General features: G+C 49.4%; 1 protein-coding gene across 2 annotated transcripts; it reads right to left on the bottom strand.

The window, feature by feature from the left end:
- Positions 1 to 5,483: 5,483 nt before the first annotated feature.
- TBC1D21 (TBC1 domain family member 21) lies at positions 5,484 to 18,847 on the bottom strand. Of its 2 annotated transcripts, XM_055536265.1 has the most exons (11): positions 18,788 to 18,847; positions 11,779 to 11,886; positions 11,542 to 11,645; positions 10,532 to 10,626; positions 9,654 to 9,764; positions 9,409 to 9,509; positions 8,449 to 8,545; positions 8,008 to 8,108; positions 6,648 to 6,764; positions 5,895 to 5,978; positions 5,484 to 5,516 (listed from the first exon to the last, which is right to left on the bottom strand). In XM_055536265.1, the coding sequence occupies exons 1-11, from the start codon at positions 18,845 to 18,847 to the stop codon at positions 5,484 to 5,486; spliced, it is 1,011 nt and encodes a 336-aa protein (XP_055392240.1). The 2 variants fall into 2 exon arrangements, with proteins under 2 accessions (XP_055392240.1, XP_055392241.1); XM_055536266.1 differs by lacking the exon at positions 11,779 to 11,886.
- Positions 18,848 to 19,069: the final 222 nt, after the last annotated feature.

The following is a 19,069-nucleotide window of genomic DNA, read 5'->3' as shown; positions in this document are numbered from 1 at the left end:
GAGGCCTCAGAAATAAATCCCTTCCCCTGCCTCCCCCCCCGACCACGTGGCTGATGGCCCTCATGCGGCAGGATAGCACTTGGCAGCGGCTGGAAACTCCTGTCTCCACCTTGGCCTTGCCCAGTCTCAGCTCCCTCAATCTCATCACTCTGCCTGTGGCTGGTCCAGAGAGGGGTCTGCAGGGGCCAGGATGGAGTGGGGGGCTTCTTCAGTGCAGCTCTCCTCCCCACTCCTCTCCCAGACTCCTGCATCCAGCTCATCCCACCCACCCAGGCTTAGTTGTCACTGTTTCCCCACCCGGCAGGTAGCCCCTCTTGGCTCCTTACCCTCAGCCCTGTGCAGTGGTAACCCCAGAGCCCCAGCCCAGCCCCCTCTCCTCTCCCACCCCACGTCCCCATTCCCTGCCCCCAGACCCATTCTAGAGAAGGAATGTCCAGAGCAGCCTGAGCATTATTTCAGACCAAGTTGTAGTAGACATGGCTGTCATTTGGTCTTCCCCAAACTTGCTGGGCTCCTAACAGGCCTGTCCTGCACAGGGCAGGATGAGGGAAGTAGAATGGGGCCTTTGCACACCCCCCCACATCCCGGCCCACCTGTGGGTCCTCAGTTGCCAGGGGCCTGTGAGATGGAGGTCTGCCCACAGAGGACCAGACAGAACACCAGGCAGATGTGTGCCTCCGGCGAGATGGCAGACCTCGAGAGAGACTGTGGGCAGGTGAAGATGTGAACTCGGGGACCGAGGGTAGCAGCGTGGGCTATGGGGTTTGCTGTCAGCGCTCACATTCTGACTTTGCCATCACTGGCTGTGCAGTCCAGTGCCTTGGGCTCCTCACCAGTAAAAAAAAGTGTGATGCTGGCATCTGTCTTCTGAATTTGAGGATTATGGGAGAGGAAGCCTGTGATGTAGCATGGGGCTTGAAAGAAAAGTGAAAGTGTCAGTCGCTTAGTGGAGTCTGACTCTTTGCAACCCCATGGACTGTAGCCCACCACGCTTCTTATGGAATTCTCCAGGCCAGAATCCTGGAGTGGATAGCCATTCCCTTCTCCAGGGGATCTTGCTGACCTAGGGATCAAACCCAGGTCTCCTGCATTGCAGGCAGATTCATTACCACCTGAGCTGGGCTTGGGACAGAGCAGTTGCTCAGTAAGTGCTGTTGTGATTATTGTGGTCTCCTTCCTGACCTCCCGGAGCTCCAGCCACTCCTTACGGCCACAGTCCCCTCTCCCTTGGGTTTTAGGCCCCTAAGCGGTTAGTGGGAAAGTGGGATTAGGGAAGACTTGTGCCCTTGCCCTTTGGGGTGGGCACTTCAGCTCCACCCTCTGGGGCCTGAGGCTTCTCATTGGGGTTGGTGGTGACAGTAGCAGGAGCACCAGAGCTGGGGCAGCCCCTGCCACCTACCAGGATGCAGCTCAGGTCCCAGAGTTCACGAGCGTTGTTCCTGCAGACCCTGGCCCGAGTCCACCCAGAGGGAGGAGGGTCTGGGCATGGTCAAGCCATATTCCCTCCCCAGCAGTGACAGAACTGAGTAACTGGTCTAAGTAGGTGTAAAGCTGGCGGAACTCGGTGATGGATTGCAGTGTGTACGTGTGCGTGCATGGAGGGGAGGTGGCACGTGCAGTAGGGAGGAGGAGTAGAGTTCCTTTAGTCTAAATGGACCTGAACATCCTTCTTCTGAAAGGTGGACGAAAAAGACATTTCCAACTTAGTTATATCTCGATCAGGTTGAACAAGAAAACCACCAGGGATACCCCGGGGCCGCAGTGTGGGTGTGTAGAGTGTGTGTGTGTGTGCATGTGTGTCTGTGCACACATGTGTATTGTGGCTGGGATGGGGCGGTGGCCTGGGAAGCACATCCGTGAGAAGCATCAGCCTCAAGACTCAGCGCACAAGTGCCATTTGTCACTTTGCCATGCTCTGCCAACACTAATGTGTCTGTTGATGGTCACTAGGATGATTGCTAGTTGAAAAAGAAACCTTACATTCCCTCCTATTTCACTGCCTCCCCCAGTGTTCTAGCACTTCTCTTTTTCTTTCCTTAAATTCCTGTTCATTCTCTTTCTTCCTCCTATGTCCCCTCGAGAAGCTAGTGTTACATCTTCAAGCCCGGTCACATCGGTGCAATTGAGTCCTGGGTAGCGGAGGCCCCACCCACCAGCGATGTCCTCCCCTCTGCAGCAGGTAGAGCCCTTACCCCCCAGGCAAAGGTCTGGGCTTCAGCACAGGACTGGGCTCTGCTGGCCACCACCCATTTCCTTTATCCCTCTCTGAGTCAAAAATATAGACTCTGGGGCCCAGCGAACTTGAGTTTACACATGCCACCTCTGTGAAGCCTTAGCTGGATAGAGAACCATTTTCCTGGTTTTAGGGTTGCTCAGGTTTGCTGGAGAAGGGAAAATGAATAACCTCCAGGAAAGAGGCTTAGAACAAGAATGAAAGGAGGAGGGGTGGGATGAGATCATAGAATGGATATAGCCAGTCCACGCTTTCACCTGAGGCTCAGGACCAAGTTTTAGAAAGCTTGGATAGGGCCGGGGTGCTTCCATTTACTTTATCTCTATGCTCATGACCACTATCGCTCTTTTAAAACATTATATTTAGGTCTTGCTCACTGGAAGTATGTAGACACTAGTCTTTCCAGAACGAATTTGTCCCTGTTTTCATCTCCACCATGACTGCCATTACCACCAACCCCATCACCAGTATCAGTACAGAAATGGCCATTGTAGACCGTTTTTGCTGACTGAATGAAAGCCAGCACTACCTCCACCACCCCTGACATCTTCATCTCTTCCACTGCCAGAATCAAATCATCCCTACAGCCACCTCCGCTGTCATCAATTAATCACACTTTCTGCCACCCCCCACCCCCCACCACTGATAACAGCAATATAGCTAACGACCACCATTATCACCAACACCCCCACCATCATCACCCAAACTTATATTGCCACCTCTGCCTCCACTACTACACCAGTTTTGACATCAACTCTACCACCACCACCGTCATGGACATTACCACTGTGGTCCTTATTGACATCACGACTACAGCCATTCACCACCATCGTTACCAACACTGTAGCTCCTCCCACCCACTGTCCTCCTCATCACCATCGTGCCTGAATCACGGCCGTTGTCACCGGCCCCACCGGCACCACCACCCATTGCCATCTTCTCTCCTAGAACCATTTTCTTCCTTCAGAGCGCAAAAGGAATATGCAGTTATATATTCTTCAAGGCAATTGTCTGGTCCCCACTCAACTGTGACTGCCATGGAAACAGGGATTGTGTCCTTCCTTTCCCCATGGTGGAATCCTCAGTGCCTGGACAGTGCCTTGCAGTACAGACTCCATAAATGTCTGTTGAATTAGCAAATTATTTAGACCCACACAATCTCTACACTGAAGGGAACTTAGTCTCTTGGATCTGAATGCTCCCCATAGTTCTACCTCAGGACTGGATTTTACTGGAGGGAAAAAAAACACGGGGTGATAAAAGTGATAAACTGAGAGAGGAGAAGTCTGTGCTGGCTCCGTGATGCACACGGTAACAGTGTGGGAAGATCTTAATCTGCAGGCCACCAGCCAGGAGCACAGCAGGTGAGCTGAGAGATGTTCAGTCTTCTAAGATCTTCATTGCCATCACTGTATCACTTGGAATTTATCTGAACCTGCATCAGTTCAGCATCAAGACTCAATCCAGCTCATCTTGAAGACAGACAGTGGTGTTCAGACATGCTCCCAGTAAGTCAGAGCCTCCTTGGAGGTAACTTGGAGGAAATGATGAGCTTCAAAAAGGGGTCTGAGAGAGCGATCACAGGCAGGCAGGCTTCTGGACTTCCCAACCAAATTTCAACCACAGAACTCTTAGTGTAGATTTTGTAATAATGGAGCTCCAGTAATTTTAAAATCAGGTTTGAAAACCACTGGCCTAGAAGGCAAGTACTTGAATTGCTTAGTTGTGGAGTAGATGTTTGTCATTGATGTCCCAAGCAAAAATCATAAGCCAATTAATGCCACTAGGCCAAAAGAAGCATTAGAAGATGCACACGTGATATTTTTATGGACTCTTCCCAAGGCCACACTTAGCTCATCTTTTATTCTGGTTCTTTGTTGAAGTGGAAAACAGTTTTGTTCTTAGAGAACTGTATTCCACACAGGATCCTTATTTAGATAAATTGTCTTGGGAACAGAAGCTTGAGGAGGTGCACAGTATATGAATTTACCCATGTACCCTCTTGCCCAGCAAATGCTGGCTTATTAACCTTGCAGAAAAGACCCTGGGGTGGGGGGGGAGCAGGACCCCACTCTTCCGAGTAACCCCCTCCAGCAGAGGCACAGCAGACAAGAGACTCAGAGCCAGCCATGGATGGGAGATTGTCACCTGAGGGGAAGAAGACCAGCCACTAGTTGGGGACATAGTGCCTTTCCAGTGATGGTCACTGAGAGTGACAGGTGGGAGTAGGAGCGTCACGATGACAGTCGTGCCTCACCCACAAGAGCCAGGTCCACAGCGAAACCGCAGACCCCTCCCGCCCATCCATCAGCCCCCTCTGAAAAAGTGTAGCCGCTGGGCAGGGCTCGTGTATATGCATACACATGTACACAAACACAGCAGGTGTACACACTTGCCAAGCAGCTATAGAAGCAGCTGGCCAGACCCCCGTCTCTCTGCAGGTTCAGCTTTTTCTGGCCAGTCTTCACGTCTGCCCTCCGGGTCACCCTCGGAGCATGGGCAGGCTGGGTGCGGGGCTTGGGGCAGGTGCATGCTTTGGGGAGAGCAGGTGGCAGGAGCTTCTGCCCTCAGGGAGAGACTGCTCTGCCAGAGTCAGGGAAGAGATGCCACTATCTGGAGAGATTACGGCTGAAAAGGGGAGTTTAGTTTGAGGCGGCATTTCAGGCTGAGAAACAAGATGCAATTGTGAGGGGCTTTGAAACCAAGGAAGGAGCCTCTTGCTAGCCAGAGATTTGTGCTGTGTCTTTCCACAGGCTGCTGGGGAGGTTCTGGAAAAACAGTCATGTATGATTCGTGTGTGGGGAGTATAGAAGAGCCATGGGGTGGGAAGCCCTGGGCTCTTGCCCCTCTCCGGACCAGGGATTGAGCAAGCATGTTGGACATGTCCATCTCTTCCACAGGAGGCAGCCCACTCAGAGTCACTTATGCCCGCAACCCTTTGCTGCCTGGCGGACCACTGCAGCCTTGGAAAACCCGCAGCCCCTGAGGAGTCGCTGACCAGCACCGTCGCTTCCCAGTGTGTGCCCTTTCTAGCCCTCCCATCTCTCTTCTCATTAGACAATCCTGTCTCTACCCTCACTCCCCACCCCAGGAAAAACACTGCTCACCACAAACCATGACTCCAGAAGGCTGTTGTTACCACAGCTGTATACACCCGCACCGGAATGCCCCCTTGGACTTCATCCTGACCTCACAGCTGAAGTACCAGCTCATCCTGTCCATGGAGGGCGTCTGTCCATTGTGAGCAGCCTCAGAGAAAGAAATCCTTTAACGACTGAGGAACCTGGGGGAGAGGAGGGTTCTTACAGGTAGGGGTGGACAGACATTGGTCTGTCGCTCTCATTCTTCAATTCGTTCAGCAAGTAACGTTTCCCTGAGCCCCTGGGTGCCCAGCCCTGTGCCCAGATCTGCCCGGATGGATGCAGGGTATGAGGGATGAGGGCTGCGTTCTCAGGAAGCCCAGTCTGCTCTGTGAAGCACGAGTTATGCATGCGAACAGTGAGAAGTCTGTGCAGAGCAACCCCCGTGGGTTGGCGGCGGAGAATATAGCACAAGCTATGTCTCTGAAGTTGAATACACCTGCCATGGACGGGGCTTGGGCGATCGGGGAAGGCCTCTTGGAGGAAGAAGGGAAGGAAGACAAATAATCAAAGCGACTTACATCCTTCTGGATGAGCTCAGCGTAAACTATGCAGGCAGCGGAGATCAGCTCGTCGGCATCGAGGTCAATGAGGTTGTTGCAGGCCTGTGCCGGAAGAAGGTGGGTGGAAGCAGGTCTCCCTGGGCACAGGCTGGCACAGGCAGTGACCCGTTGCTTCAAGGGGATGAGGCCGCTGCTCTTGGCAGTCACTTGGGGCCACCCAATCTCTTCTCAACTAGCTTGGCACAGTGCCTGAATTTTACCATTGGAATTTTATATATTGGAGAGATGGGGAATGCAGTTTTCATTCTTGGCACTAGAGGGTCCCCAGGGTTTCCCCGAGTGTTTCATGGGATTCTGGGAGGACTCGTTTTATGATGGGGGTACCATCTAAGATGTTTTGGATCAAAGACTTCAGCTGCTTTTCAGAATTGTTGGAAAACTCTAAGTCTTTTGTCACAGGAGGACCCTAGGGCCGAAGAGTTAACTGTCAGTCAGTCCAGCCTCAAGGTTAAGAACTGTTCAGGGCCTCAGCTCCCCCCGCCACCCCCCGATGCTAAACAGGGGTACTGGCGATGATGATGGTTATCACGCCTCTGTGTCAGGCTTGTCTGGAGGTTTACATGAGCTGGTCTATACAAGCACTTGGCACAGTGTTTGGAGTATGTCAGTCTCCCTGGTATTGCCCAGGGGCAGCCAGGGCCCCTGAGTCTGTGTCAGGGGTCTCCAGGAGCCGGTGGGGCTGGACTGGGCTTTGCTGGAGGACGCTCTCACCAGGAGGATATCGTCGCCCGTCATGCTCTCCTGTAGCACCTGCTGGCGCACCATCTGCAGCATGCTGTAGGCCACCAGCACCTGGAAGTTCCTGCAGGGTTTCCCTGTGAGCAGCACCTGCAGGGGCCAGTGAACCTCAGTCTGGCCTGTGGTCTGAGACCGCAAATGCCCTTCGGATGGTGCGGTACCCACCAACCACGTGACCCGTCAGCCATGCCTGGGCCTTGCTGCCCATGTACTCATTCATTGACTCTCATTCATTCATTCAACCTCTGGGGTTCTATGCATTATGTTTGCTGTTGGGGGACTCAAGGAAAAAGGCTTTAGGGATTCATCAGCTAGAGAGGAGAGACAGAGAAAGAGAGAAGGAAGGGAAGGAGGAAGGGAGGGAGCAGGAAAGAAGAGAGACAGGGGGAGAGAATGCCAAGAATGACTGGTTAACTCTGTAGCTTTGAGTGGTGCTTTGGCAAAACAACAGTTGTGTCAGGGGTGTCACTAAAAGCCTGATGGTTGAGCATGGAGATCAACAGGCCAGGAGTGAGGAGTGAGGTAGGGGGAGTTGATCTGTGGGGCGCTGAATGCCAGGCTGAGCAGTGGGCCCAATCCTGCAGGCAGCAATGGCCATAGGGTAGGGCAGTGGGTGTGTTCCCTGGGGAGTGCATCTTGCCTTGGAGACTGGGGTCAAAGAAGTGCAGGTGTGACCTGTCCTTGGGGGGCCCCTCCTTCTCCAGGAGTCAGGGCTCAGAAGGTGTGGGCACTCAGGTGGAAGGGAAGGCCAAGGAAGAGGCGGCTGGGAAAGTGAGAGCAGAGTGAGGGCCCTTGGGCAGGCAGGGTGGCAGGGAAGCTGAACACAGACCAGCCTTCTGCTGCACGAGCCTCAAGGACCCTCCTGCCTGCACTGCCCTGAGAAGGTGCAGTGGAGGGATAAGATGAACAGAGGGATCAACTGATGTTCTCACATCTCTCAACAGGGCAGGAGCAGGGTCATTGGCCCAATAAATCTCACTGAACTGTATCCAAAATGAAGTGAAGTGAAGTGAAAGTTGCTCAGTTGTGTCTGACTTTTTGCAACCCAATGGACCCATGGAATTCTCCAGGCCAAAATACTGGAGTGGGTAGCCTTTCCCTTCTCCAGGGGATCTTTTTTAACCCAGGGATCGAACCTATGTCTCCTGCATTGCAGGGGGATTCTTTACAAGCCGAGCCACCAGAGAAGCCCAAGAGTACTGGAGTGGGTAGCCTATCCCTTCTCCAGAGGATCGTCCCGATCCAGAGATCGAACCCATCCAAAGCTGGCAGTAAAGAGAAGCAAGGACAAGGGCCTTCCTGTTCCTCTGCCCCGGAGCAGCAGGCACCTCACCTCCCAGAGCCTCCAGACGTCATCGAAGGTCTTGAAGGCACGTTGAAAGCAGAGGCAGAACCAGGGGAAGAGGGATGGCACAGCCCCCGCACCCTTCCCTTCTGTGGGGAGAGAAGCCCAGGGGCCATGGTCAGGGGATGGGAGATAAAGCAGAAACACACATGGGCGAACAACTGAGCACGGAAACACACTTGGGAAATTAAAAAAAACCCAGGCTGTCACATTTCCATCTGCCCTTGGAGACTATTCAGGGTGGATTTTCAACTGTCCAGATCCTAACCCCATCCAGATGAACCCTCCTCCCGGGGCTGGAAGAAAAGACCAAATGATCTCACTTCCTCCCCCATGCTTGGGAGCTGCTGCCCTGGACCGGGTCCCGGCCCCCTCCCACGCCTTCCCTGGGGTTGAGGGAGGTGTATGGTAGCAGAGGGGGCCACTCACTTAAGTGCTCAGCGAACACGGGATCCAGGAAGTTGATCAGGGTGTTGAGCATGTCGAGGTTCTTCCCCACCCCAATGTTGATGACACAGCTGTGCTCCTGGGAGAGATGAGTGGGCAGGAGGGACCCCCTTGAAAGCACTAGATGAGTCAGCCTTGCTCCGTCAACTTCCCAATGCTGGAGGCCCTTTGTGTGTCTGGCTGGGCCTGGCCTGAGTCTCTGTATGTGTCTGGGTGTTGGAGCATCGGTGTTTATAAACACACATCTTGCCTGTGTGATGTGTGTGTGTAGTGGGGATGTAGAGATGGACAGGGTATGGCTCACAATGCAGTGAACTCAGATATTCTTCCGGACACATACCATGGGTCTGAACCAATCAGGTCAAGGAAAGAGCAGTGGCACGTTGTTTCAGGGATGGAGAAGGGGATGAGGGTGGGTTCTGGGCAGCCCCTCACAGATCATGAGGAAAGGGAATAACAGGGAGCAGCACCTTTAAAGCTCTCAACCTCACAGTGTGGGAATACTGAGTCCCTGGAGGGCCTGGGTGCAGATCAAGTAGAAGTAGCAGTGAGAGACAAGAGTGAAGACAAGGCCTGGAGCGTTTGGCTGAGGTTTTGGGATTCTATTACGGAGCCCTGGAGGATTTGCAGGAGCAGAGCCATGTTTGGGGCAGGGCGAATGCTGGGGAAAGGTGCCCTCACTGGGCCTTTCCAAACCTTTCAAGGTCTGACAAGAGCTGGATCCAGTGCATTGCTATCCTCGTTTCTCAGTTCCAATGCTTCCACCCCGCACCCGGAACAAACCCCACCGGGGCTGGCATTGCCTTTTTCTGGGAGAAGCTCCTCTGGGACTCAGAGGGCTGTTTCAGGGCTGGAGGAAATGACTGGGACTGCCAGTGCCTGCCTAACCTCAAGGGGTCATTTGAGGAACACGGAGGTCCCTAAGCCAGGCCCAACTCTCACCGTTTTCTGTAGGAAGAACTGGAAAAGCCAGAAGGTCTCATGGTCGTGTTCTACCATCAGCTGGAAAATCATCACCATCTCATGGAAGCCCTGCTGGTACTCTGGAGTGGATGGGGGGCCAGTGAGGAGGGGCAGGGGCGGGGAATGGCGGGGGGGTTATGGCGGAGCCTGGGCTGGGGCAGGGCACTGTCCCAGGAAGGAGTTGAGAAGGGGGAGCTGAAGGGAGGCCCCGCCCTGTGGCACACCTGCTTGAGTGTTGCAGACATAACTCAGGAGCAGGGTCTTCTCCAGCCTCTTCTTATCGAGGAGGACATTGCCCAGGGGGTCTTTGTCATAGAGTTTTTTAATGTCGCATGCTAGGTTGGGGGCAAGGGACAGGTGGGCGTCACCAGATCACGTCTAGCAGAATGTCCATGGGTGAGTTTATTACCCCCAATCCAAGAGGGTAGGACCCAGGACATCCTGGGAAGGGGGCTATGAAAAAATTTACATCGGGGACTTCCTTGGTGGTCCAGTGGTTGAGAATTCTCCTGCCAACGCAGGGCACACAGGTTCTACCCCTGGTCTGGGACCTAAGATCCTACATGCTGCAGAGCAACTGAGCCTGAGTGCCACAACTACTGAGTCCAGACGCCCTAGAGCCCATGCTCCAGGACAAGATGAAGCCACTGGAATGAGAAGCCCATGCAGTGCAACAAGAGAAAGCCCATGCACAGCAACCAAAAAAGAAATGAAAAAAGATACATCAGACCACCAAGCTTTACCCTTCACCACAACCTGAGCTGCCTGGAGTTTTTCCTGCCTCCAAATCTTTGACCAGTCTGTACCCTTTGCCAGGAACGTCCCTCCTTCCTGCAGTTCAAATCCAACCTGGTTCAAGGCCAAGAGGGGAAGAGATGTAGACAACCAGCGAAAGAGTATATGCCCAGGGACACACACTGGGCCACTTGGGGCAGCCGGTGGAGCCAGGCTGTTAGGGTAACCAAGATTGAGCCGGCAAAATCCGCAGCAATGTGTCAAGGCAGCACCCAGAAACCAGGGCACAGACATGACTAGGAGGAGCCAGGGAGGAGGGCTTCCAACCCTCCCCTCTGCCGGGCCCGGCCCACCCTCCTCGGCTCACTGATGCTGTTCCGAGTCTCTATGAAGTTCTGGTGCAGGTTTTCCAGAAGGGGCTGAATCTTCTGGTACATCTGGCATAAGGCCTCATAGTTCTTCCTGTGAGGACAGACCCAAGGCTGAAGGAGGCATCCTTCCCTCCAGGCCAGTCGGGGGAACTCCGAGCAGTGCCCTTACCCAGGCGGTGCGTGCTCCCAGTGCTGCCTCCCATCCCCCCAACTTGCCCAACCCTAACCATCCTCCGGTGGGCACCTGGAGTGCAGGGGAGGTTGCTCTGCAGTCTGACCCCTGCACCTGAATCCTGGATCCATAGTTTAAGAACTGGATGTCTGCCATTAGGGGATATCATGACTTGGGGATATCACTGGCCCTCCCTAAGCCTCCGTTTCCTTGTCTGTAGAGTGGGGCTAACACTAGCACCTGTGCCTCAGGATTGGAAGGACTGGATGAGGCGGAGTTTTGTGCCCATCATTGGAATGAGCTTAGGTGTGTGGTGGGCTGAATGGTGACCTCCAAAGACAGGTCCATGCCCTAACACCTGGAACTTGTGAATATGACTTTCTTTGGGAAAAGGGTCTTTGCAGGTGTACTTAATTAAGGATCTTGAGCTGAATTATCCGGGTGGCCCTACATCCCCCAACTGTCCTGGAGTGGTCTCTGGCTGGCCCCTGAGCATGTGGATATTCCCTACCTCAAGAAGGCTGCACAGGCCTAGGGATGGCTGGGCTGGGCAGGGTGGCGGGGCAGTGCGAGGAGGTGCTAGGGTCGAGCTCAAGTTGGCAGGGTGTGGACTGGTAATCGTGAGCAGGTGGGGCATGCAGGGTCCAGGGTGGGGGTGGGGGAGGTGCCTGTGCCCCCTGTGTGGGGATCCTGAGTCAGGAGAGCCATGGGGGTTTTGCCTCTTGAAAAGAGAAGTCCATCTGAAGGAAGCAGCCTGACCCTAGCAGGCTGGGGTGGGCGCCCCCTCCCACCTACACTGTCGCCTCCCTCTTGAAAGGATCTGAAACGGTCTACCTCCTCATGCTGTCCACCATGAGCCGCTCGTCCCGGGAACTCTGCCATGAGTAGTAGCCCGTGAGGAACTTCCAGGCTTCTGTCCTCACTGTGGGGTGCAGGCCCTGGGTGGGGGCACAGGTGAGAGGTGGTGAGCCCCCTGAATGCCTGAAAGAGCTCCCTCCAATGCCATGCCTGCCCCGTTGCCCACCCACGCCCCCAGTCCAGGGTGAGGCCGAGGGTAGCTTAGGACTGTACCCTTTCCAGGATGTTAACACAAATGAAGTCTCGTGACTTGGCCAAGTGACCGTTCTCGTCAAAGAAGCCATCCCATTCCGTCTTGTCAATGGGCGGTTTTCTCTTCACCTGGCAAGGACAACCACGTCAGCCCTCGGTTAGGAACCTTTGGCTTTTCTTTAAGAGTGAGTTTTAAGTGATATAACTCTGGATTTTGCAACATGAATCAAAATTCACAGCCTCTGATTCACTTCTGAAAATTTAACCCCAGGAAATTACTGAAAACATATAGAAAAATGCTGTATGCACAATAATTTTCATTGCACACCACTTACTAGAATGAAAAAGGCAAGCACTCTCTAAATGTTGTGCAATAAGGGAATAGTTAAGTAAACTATGGTTTATATGCTCAATGGAATATTGTGAGGCATTTAAATCGATACTTACAAGGAATGAATAATCTGGGAAAATACAAATGTTAATGGAAAAAAGCAGAAAGCAAAGCTGTATATTCAGTCTGCATTCTGTCTATGTACATACTCCATATACATGTTACATATTGTAAAAACCACACCTTATATACTCTTGAAGTGAATTAACCACTATAAAAATCCTGTTTGAAAAAAGACTGAAAAAAAAACCCTGAAAAAAACCACCTAAAAACAAAACAGTGATTATCTTTGAATGATAGGATTATAAGTAATTTTCCCTTTTTCTTGTATTTTCAAGCTTTTCTATAACTATAATGTATACTTGCCTTGATAATGGAAAAATAAAATAAGTACTAATTGAACACATCTATGAGATCCATTTTACCTTTTCTAGAAGAGTAAAATGGTACATCATAAGGAATGGTTTCTGCTTACATAAGGGGTGTGTGTGTGTGTGTGTGTATGTGGGAAAGGTGACTGCAGTGTGTGCAAAATAATTTAAAATGCTCATAAGGCAATAATTAGGAGTTGAATTCCTGTTGGAATAGGGGAAGATGCCTAGAGGAGTCTTGCATTGAAGAGAATATCTTGAAATGGCACATCTCAGTCTTGAAAGTATGCTGATGGACAGAGCTTGGCAGGTGACTAGACATGTCTGATATATATATTCCCAACTTCCCATTGATAGATACCTGAATATGCATAGGTGTGACTCAAACTTAAATTTGTATACAAGTCACCTGAAGATCTTAAAATTCTGATTCTGACTCAAAATGTCTGGGGTGGAAGCCAAGATGACACATTTCTAACAAACTCCCAGGGCTTGCTGGGACCACAGGTGTAGAAAGGTGTTAGAGACAAAAACAGCACTGGAAATTAAGAATTAGAGCCTACAGGCCCAAATTTGGGGTAATTTCTGCTAACTCTGTTTGGTAGAGATGGATCGAGCAATATACTTTAATAACTCATACATGCTCCATCTTCTAAACCAAAATAGAATATATGGGCCCAAGAAGGTACAAAAAATCTCGGCCTCGGCCTAACCTTGGGAAGCAGGGTCTGCCCTGATACCACGTCCCAGTTGTATAGACATTGTCGTCTGAGCTGATCAGAGCCAGGCTTCTGCCCTCTGACAGGAGTCATGTTCTCACAACCTGTACTCGGAAACTGCAACACTTGGCAGGAAGTAGAAGGGAATAGGAAGAGCAGGGCTGTGTCCTGGGATCTTTCACTATAGAAGGGAATGACTGAACTTTAGGAATACATTTCCTTATGAATTTTAGTCAGTTGGTCAATTTCTAAAAAAAAAAAGGGAGCTGTGATTTTGATGGGAATTGCATTGAACCTATAGATCAATTTGTGGAGAATTGATAATGCTATTGAATCTTCTGACCCATAAAACATAGTATATTTCTCCATTTATTTAGGTCTTCTTTAATCTCTCTCAGCAATGTTTTGTGCATTTTGGCATGTAGGTTATTCATATATTTTATTTATTCACACATATTTCATATTTTGGATGCTGTTGTAAAAGGTGTCATTTTTAAACTTTCAACTTCCAACTCCTCATTGCTAGTATTTACAGATACAGCGGATTTTTATGTATTGATCTTGTATCCTACAACCTTGCTAACCTCACTTATTAGTCTTAGTAGCTTTTTTGGTGGGTCAATAGGATTTGTTATATAGGCCAGCAATCAGCAAACTATAACCCATGGGCCAAATCTGGCCTTCAATCCGTTTTTGTTTTTTCAAATAAAGTTTTATTGGCACACAGTCATGCCTGTTCACTCATTTGTTGTCTGAAGCTGCTTTTATGCTACAATGGCAGAGTTTAGTAGTTACAACAGAGATGTATGGCACACACAGACTAAAGTACTTACTACTTTGACCCTTACAGAAAAAGTTTGCCAACCCTGACATAGATGGGCATGTTATCCGTGAATAAAGGCAGTTTCACTTCTTCTATTCCAAGCTGGATGTCTTTTATTTCTTTCTCATGTCTTATGCACTGACTAGAACTTCAAGGGCAATGTCAAATAAAAGTGGTGAGAACAGACATCTTAGTTTTGTTCCTAATCTTAAGGGGAAGGCATTTGGGCTTTTATGATTCGGTGTGATGTTAACTGCAGGCTTTTTGTAGATGCCCTTTATCGGGCTGGGAAGCTCCCTTCTGTTTCTAGTTTGGTGAGAGTTTTATCAGGGATGGATGTTCTTCATCAATGGAGATGATCATATGGTTTTTCATTTTTTAGTGTGTTAATATGGTAAATTACATTGAATTATTCTGAATGTTGTCATTCCTTGGATAAACCCTCGTGGTGATGTATTATCCTCTTTAGACATCATCGGATATTATTTGCTACAGTTTTATTTAGGATTTTTGCATCATTGTTCATGAGAGAGCTTGGTCTATAATCTTGTTTTCTTGTAATGTTTTTGATTTTGATGTCAGGGCAATGTTGGCCTCATGGAATAAGTAGGGACCTATTCCTGCTTTTCAATTTTTTTTAGAATAGTTTGTATAGAATTAGTATTATTTCTTTCTTCAGTATTTGGTGTAACTCACCAGTGAAGCCAGCTAGGTCTGGAGTGTTCTTTGTGGGAAGATTTTTAACTACAAATTCAATTTTTTATTAGATTGAAGGATAGTGTCAGAAGAAATTATTTTATTTTTGACTTTTTAAAATTAGAGATTTATCAGAATAGGGTATTTTCCTTCTAATTCACTTTAAAAAATAAACAATGCAGGAAACAGCAAGGAATGAATAAATGCATAAAGCATAAAAATGATTGAAACCCAAAGAAATTAATTATGGAAACAAATGCTTAAGTTTCCTTAATAGTCGTAAACATTTTAAAAGCACTGGTTTTATTTTAAGCACTTTATATTTACAACTGTTTAATCTTCACAACCACCCATGAGGCAGGTGAGGTTGTTACACTGCTTTACGTGTTAGGGAACCAGAGGTCTAGAGGGTTAATTAGTGTATCTGAAGTCACACAGTAAATATCAGAGGTGAGATTGAACCCAGAGTTGTTTGGTGCAAGAGTCAGGGTGCTTAACTCCAATGCCATGCCACCAGGGAGTATCAAAGGCAAGGATTTTCAGTTTAAATAAAAGATATACATCCTACTCGAGCTGTTAGGCTTTCCAGGTGGCTCAGTAGTAAAGAATCAGCTTGCCAATACAGGAGTCTCAGGAGACACGGGTTTGATTCCTGGGTCTGGAAGATCCCCTGGAGGAGGAAATGGCAACCCACTCCAGGATTCTTGCCTGGAAAATCCCATGAACAGAGGAGCCTGGTGGGCTACAGTCCATGGGGTCGCAAAGAGTTGGATATGATTGAGGGACTAAGCATGCATGAGAGCTGTTAACAAAAGGTATACGTTAAAATTAAATGCCATAGAAAGATTAAAAAATAAATGATGAACGAAGACATGAAAAAAGGGTTAAACATCATGAAAGTGGCAAACTAATCAAAGCAATATGCGCAGAACACTATAGTAAAAGATATGGCATCAACATAATAAGGCAGAGATGATTAGAAACATCACAAGAGGGCACCTGCTGAGTGCTCGGAGAATCTGCATCACTAAACCTCTACCTGCAACAGCTGGCCATCTGCCTACTTTGCCTTGGCTGAATTTGTTTTTTAAAAGCCACTGACTTCTTCCAGTAAACTCTGCTTCTCTCTGCCCAGCCTCTTCCCTGTATCTCCCTGGACCCAAGCAAACTACGGGGCACCCACAAGAACTTGTAAGACATTTGCTAGCAAGCCAAGGACAAGCTCAAAAAGCCTGACCACCTGCAGAGGCCTGCAGGTTGGTGCGGGGGTGGGGGGCAGAGGCAAGGTGGGTGGCGATAGGAATTTCCACAGGCAGTCCCCTCCCTCTCTTCACTAGTACATCAACACCGCCTGTCTATGCCAGAAAACAGAATCTGTATCTGGGGTTCTTCAAAATAATGGAGACGGTGACCTCAATGGCCACTCAAATCCACCTTCATCCTCCTATATTCCTCTATTCCTTGCTCCGCCAACCTGTTAACACCCTGCCCACAATCTGGGTACAAGGACCTGGTCATCCAGGAGGAGACTCTGGTAGTCCGTGTGGTGCTGGGTACTCTTCAGCTCTGCAATAACACCTTTCCTCGTCCCCTAGGAAGAGTACTGCTAGGCAAGGCAGGTATGGAAATCTCTTCCCGCCTTTGTGGTGTACCTCAGCAGGGTGAAACTCCCTACCGGCAAACCTGGGGAACGGTGGGCCACGCTTCCCCTGGAGAAGGGGGCCAGAGGTGGGAGCCTTAAATGGTTCAACCTCTTTAACAGCTGTTAGTGGCCCTTGCTGCAGGCATACATCTTTCCAGCTTCTTTCCCCCACTTCATCATTAGGTTAAGGATTTTCTCCAGTATTTTTTAGTAAAATAAGAAAGCCACTGGAGGATAAGAAAAATTTTCTTGAAGGGGTTTTTGATGCCAAGTTGCTCTGAATCCTTATAGCAACAGTTGTTGTTTAGTCTCTAAGTCGTGTCCGACTCTTTGCGACCCCATGGTCTGCAGCATGCAAGGCTCCTCTGTCCTTTACTATCTCCTGGAGTTTGCTTAGATTCATGTCCATTGAGTTGCTGATGCTATCTAATCATCTTATCCTCTGCCGCCCTCTTCTCCTTTAGCCGCCAATCTTTCCCAGCATCCGTGTCTTTTCTAATGAGTTGGGTCTTCGAATCAGGTGGCGAAAGTATTGGAGCTTCAGCTTCAGCAACAGTCCTTCCAATGAATATTCAGGGTTGATTTCCTTTAGGATTGACTGGTTTGAGCTCCCTTGCAATCCAAGGGACTCTCAAGAGTCTTCTCCAGCACCACAATTTGAAAGCATTGATTCTTCGGTGCTCAGCCTTCTTATGGTCCAACTCTCACATCCCGCGTAGCAACAGAGCCCCCAATAAAGCCTGAGTTCAACTGTGGACAAGACATACTCCCAACAGTAACCATAACCGTCTCAGAGATTCCTACCAAGGAAAGAGGGAGTGTCTCAAGGAGGGCAGGCATATTAAGAGTAGACAGTTTGAGGGAGGGATGTGTGTGACTTGAGAGAGTTATCTGGGTGATATTTATCAACCCAGGTGTGGAGTGTGTATCATCAGAGTAGTATAGTTATCTTTAAAAAATGGCTTAGGGACTTCCCTGGTGGTCCAGTGGTTAAGATTCCACCTTGCAATGCAGGGGATGCAGGTTTGATCCCTGGTTGGGAATTAAGATCCCATATGCCGCAGAGCAACTAGAGATTCGTGTGATGCAGTGAAGAAGTTAGGTGCACATCAGAATGACCCAGAGGTGAAACTATAGATTGATGGGCCCCTTGCCCAGAGTTTCTGGTTCAAAAGATCTGGGACTCAAGAATCTGCATTCCTTATTAGACCAAAGTTGATGCTGATGCTGCAGACTCAGTCACCATGCTTGGAGAATCACTGAGTAGGAGATGGACTCCACAGCTTGGTTTAAATACCCACTCTGCCACTGACTGGGCTTCCCAGGTGGCGTTAGTGGTAAAGAACCTGCCTGCCAATGTGGGAGGCATAAGAGATGCAGGTTCGATCCCTGGTTCAAGAAGATCCCTGGAGGAGGGCATGGCAACCCATTCCAGTGTTCTTCCTGGATGAATCCCATGGACAGAGGAGCCCGGTGGGCTGTGGTCCATGGGGTCACAAAGAGTTGGACATGACTGAAGCGACTGAGCACAGCACAGCTGCCATTTACTAGCAGTGGGTCTGTAGGAAGTTGCTTAGCCCCACGGGCTCAGTGTTCTCATTTATAAAGTGAATATAATAGCTTCATCAACCTCACAGAGTTATGATGAGACTGACTGTAAAGAAATCATTTACAACAGTCATTGTACATAATACATGCCATATGACAGTTTGTTATTTTATTATTATCCTTCTCTAAATTTAGAGAAATGAAGAGAGATATAGAGAAAATTCAAATCAAGGCCTGGTGATAACTTGCAATAAAGCAGTAACATTTAAAACTCAGGGAGAGAGGTACCCATTTTGCATTTCTGCTTTTCTATGTATCACTCTCTAAATCACAATGATTAATGAGACTTGAGATTGGTTAAGGTCATTATAATTAGTCACCATGATTTTGAAAAATATCCAGTGTGGAAAATTCTGACTGAGGCTGAATTCTAATGAATAGCTTCTCTTATTAATTGGACGTGGAAACCACCTGCTAACAAAAGCATTACTGCCACCTGGTGGCAGCATACAAAATTGTTGGCAAAAACACCGAGGAAAATTCAGCATCTTTAAGACAACTTGCAAACCAGGAACTCGTTAAAGTTAGAATGTCACATATGGGAGAAAAGTAACACCGGATTAGATAGAAGGGTAAAGGAAGGACTTGTGTTTTTCAGTCCTGTTGTCGGTGATGACGGTGAGACCAAGGTTTGACCTACCCTGCTCCACCTTCTAGGCCAGCTCAGGCTTCCAGTCCTTCCCACCCAACAGGGGAAAATAGCCCTAACAGGGGAAAATAGCCCTACTGCAAACCAGAGATTGGGGAGGGAGGGACTCGGAGCTGACGAAGAACACCCACCAGGATGAAGGAGGCCGACTGCCTGGCAGAGAGACTGTTTTCGGGAGAGAGGGTGGTCATGGCCCCTTCTGGCTGTCTTCAAGCAGCTTCTGACTGGAGTTTACTTGGAGCCCTAAGTGATGCTTTAATTAAGCAGGGGAAGGTGGTCTTCCTTTGGGGGATGCGTTGCTTTCCCAGGAGGATCTGGGCCTCTGCTGACCTCCCATACTCGAACAGAGCCAGCCAATATGTCATAAAGCCCCTGGAATGCTCGTCACAATGGCCTTGGAACATGGGAGCACT

The sequence above is a fragment of the Bubalus kerabau genome, chromosome 10, assembly GCF_029407905.1.
Source record: "Bubalus kerabau isolate K-KA32 ecotype Philippines breed swamp buffalo chromosome 10, PCC_UOA_SB_1v2, whole genome shotgun sequence".
In the NCBI taxonomy this organism is placed as follows: Eukaryota; Metazoa; Chordata; class Mammalia; order Artiodactyla; family Bovidae; genus Bubalus; species Bubalus kerabau.
This window is presented reverse-complemented; position numbering and strand designations above follow the sequence as displayed.

Bases quoted from the DNA above. Each gene is read 5' to 3' on its own strand.
- TBC1D21 (XM_055536265.1), bottom strand. From the start codon at position 18,847: ATGACCACCCTCTCTCCCGAAAACAGTCTCTCTGCCAGGCAGTCGGCC. The intron at 8,109-8,448 runs GTGAGTGGCCCC...CTCTCCCCACAG, and splicing joins CGTGTTCGCTGAGCACTTAA to AAGGGAAGGGTGCGGGGGCT. The intron at 5,517-5,894 runs GTAAGTCGCTTT...CCTCTCCCCCAG, and splicing joins CTGAGCTCATCCAGAAGGAT to GTTCCTCAGTCGTTAAAGGA.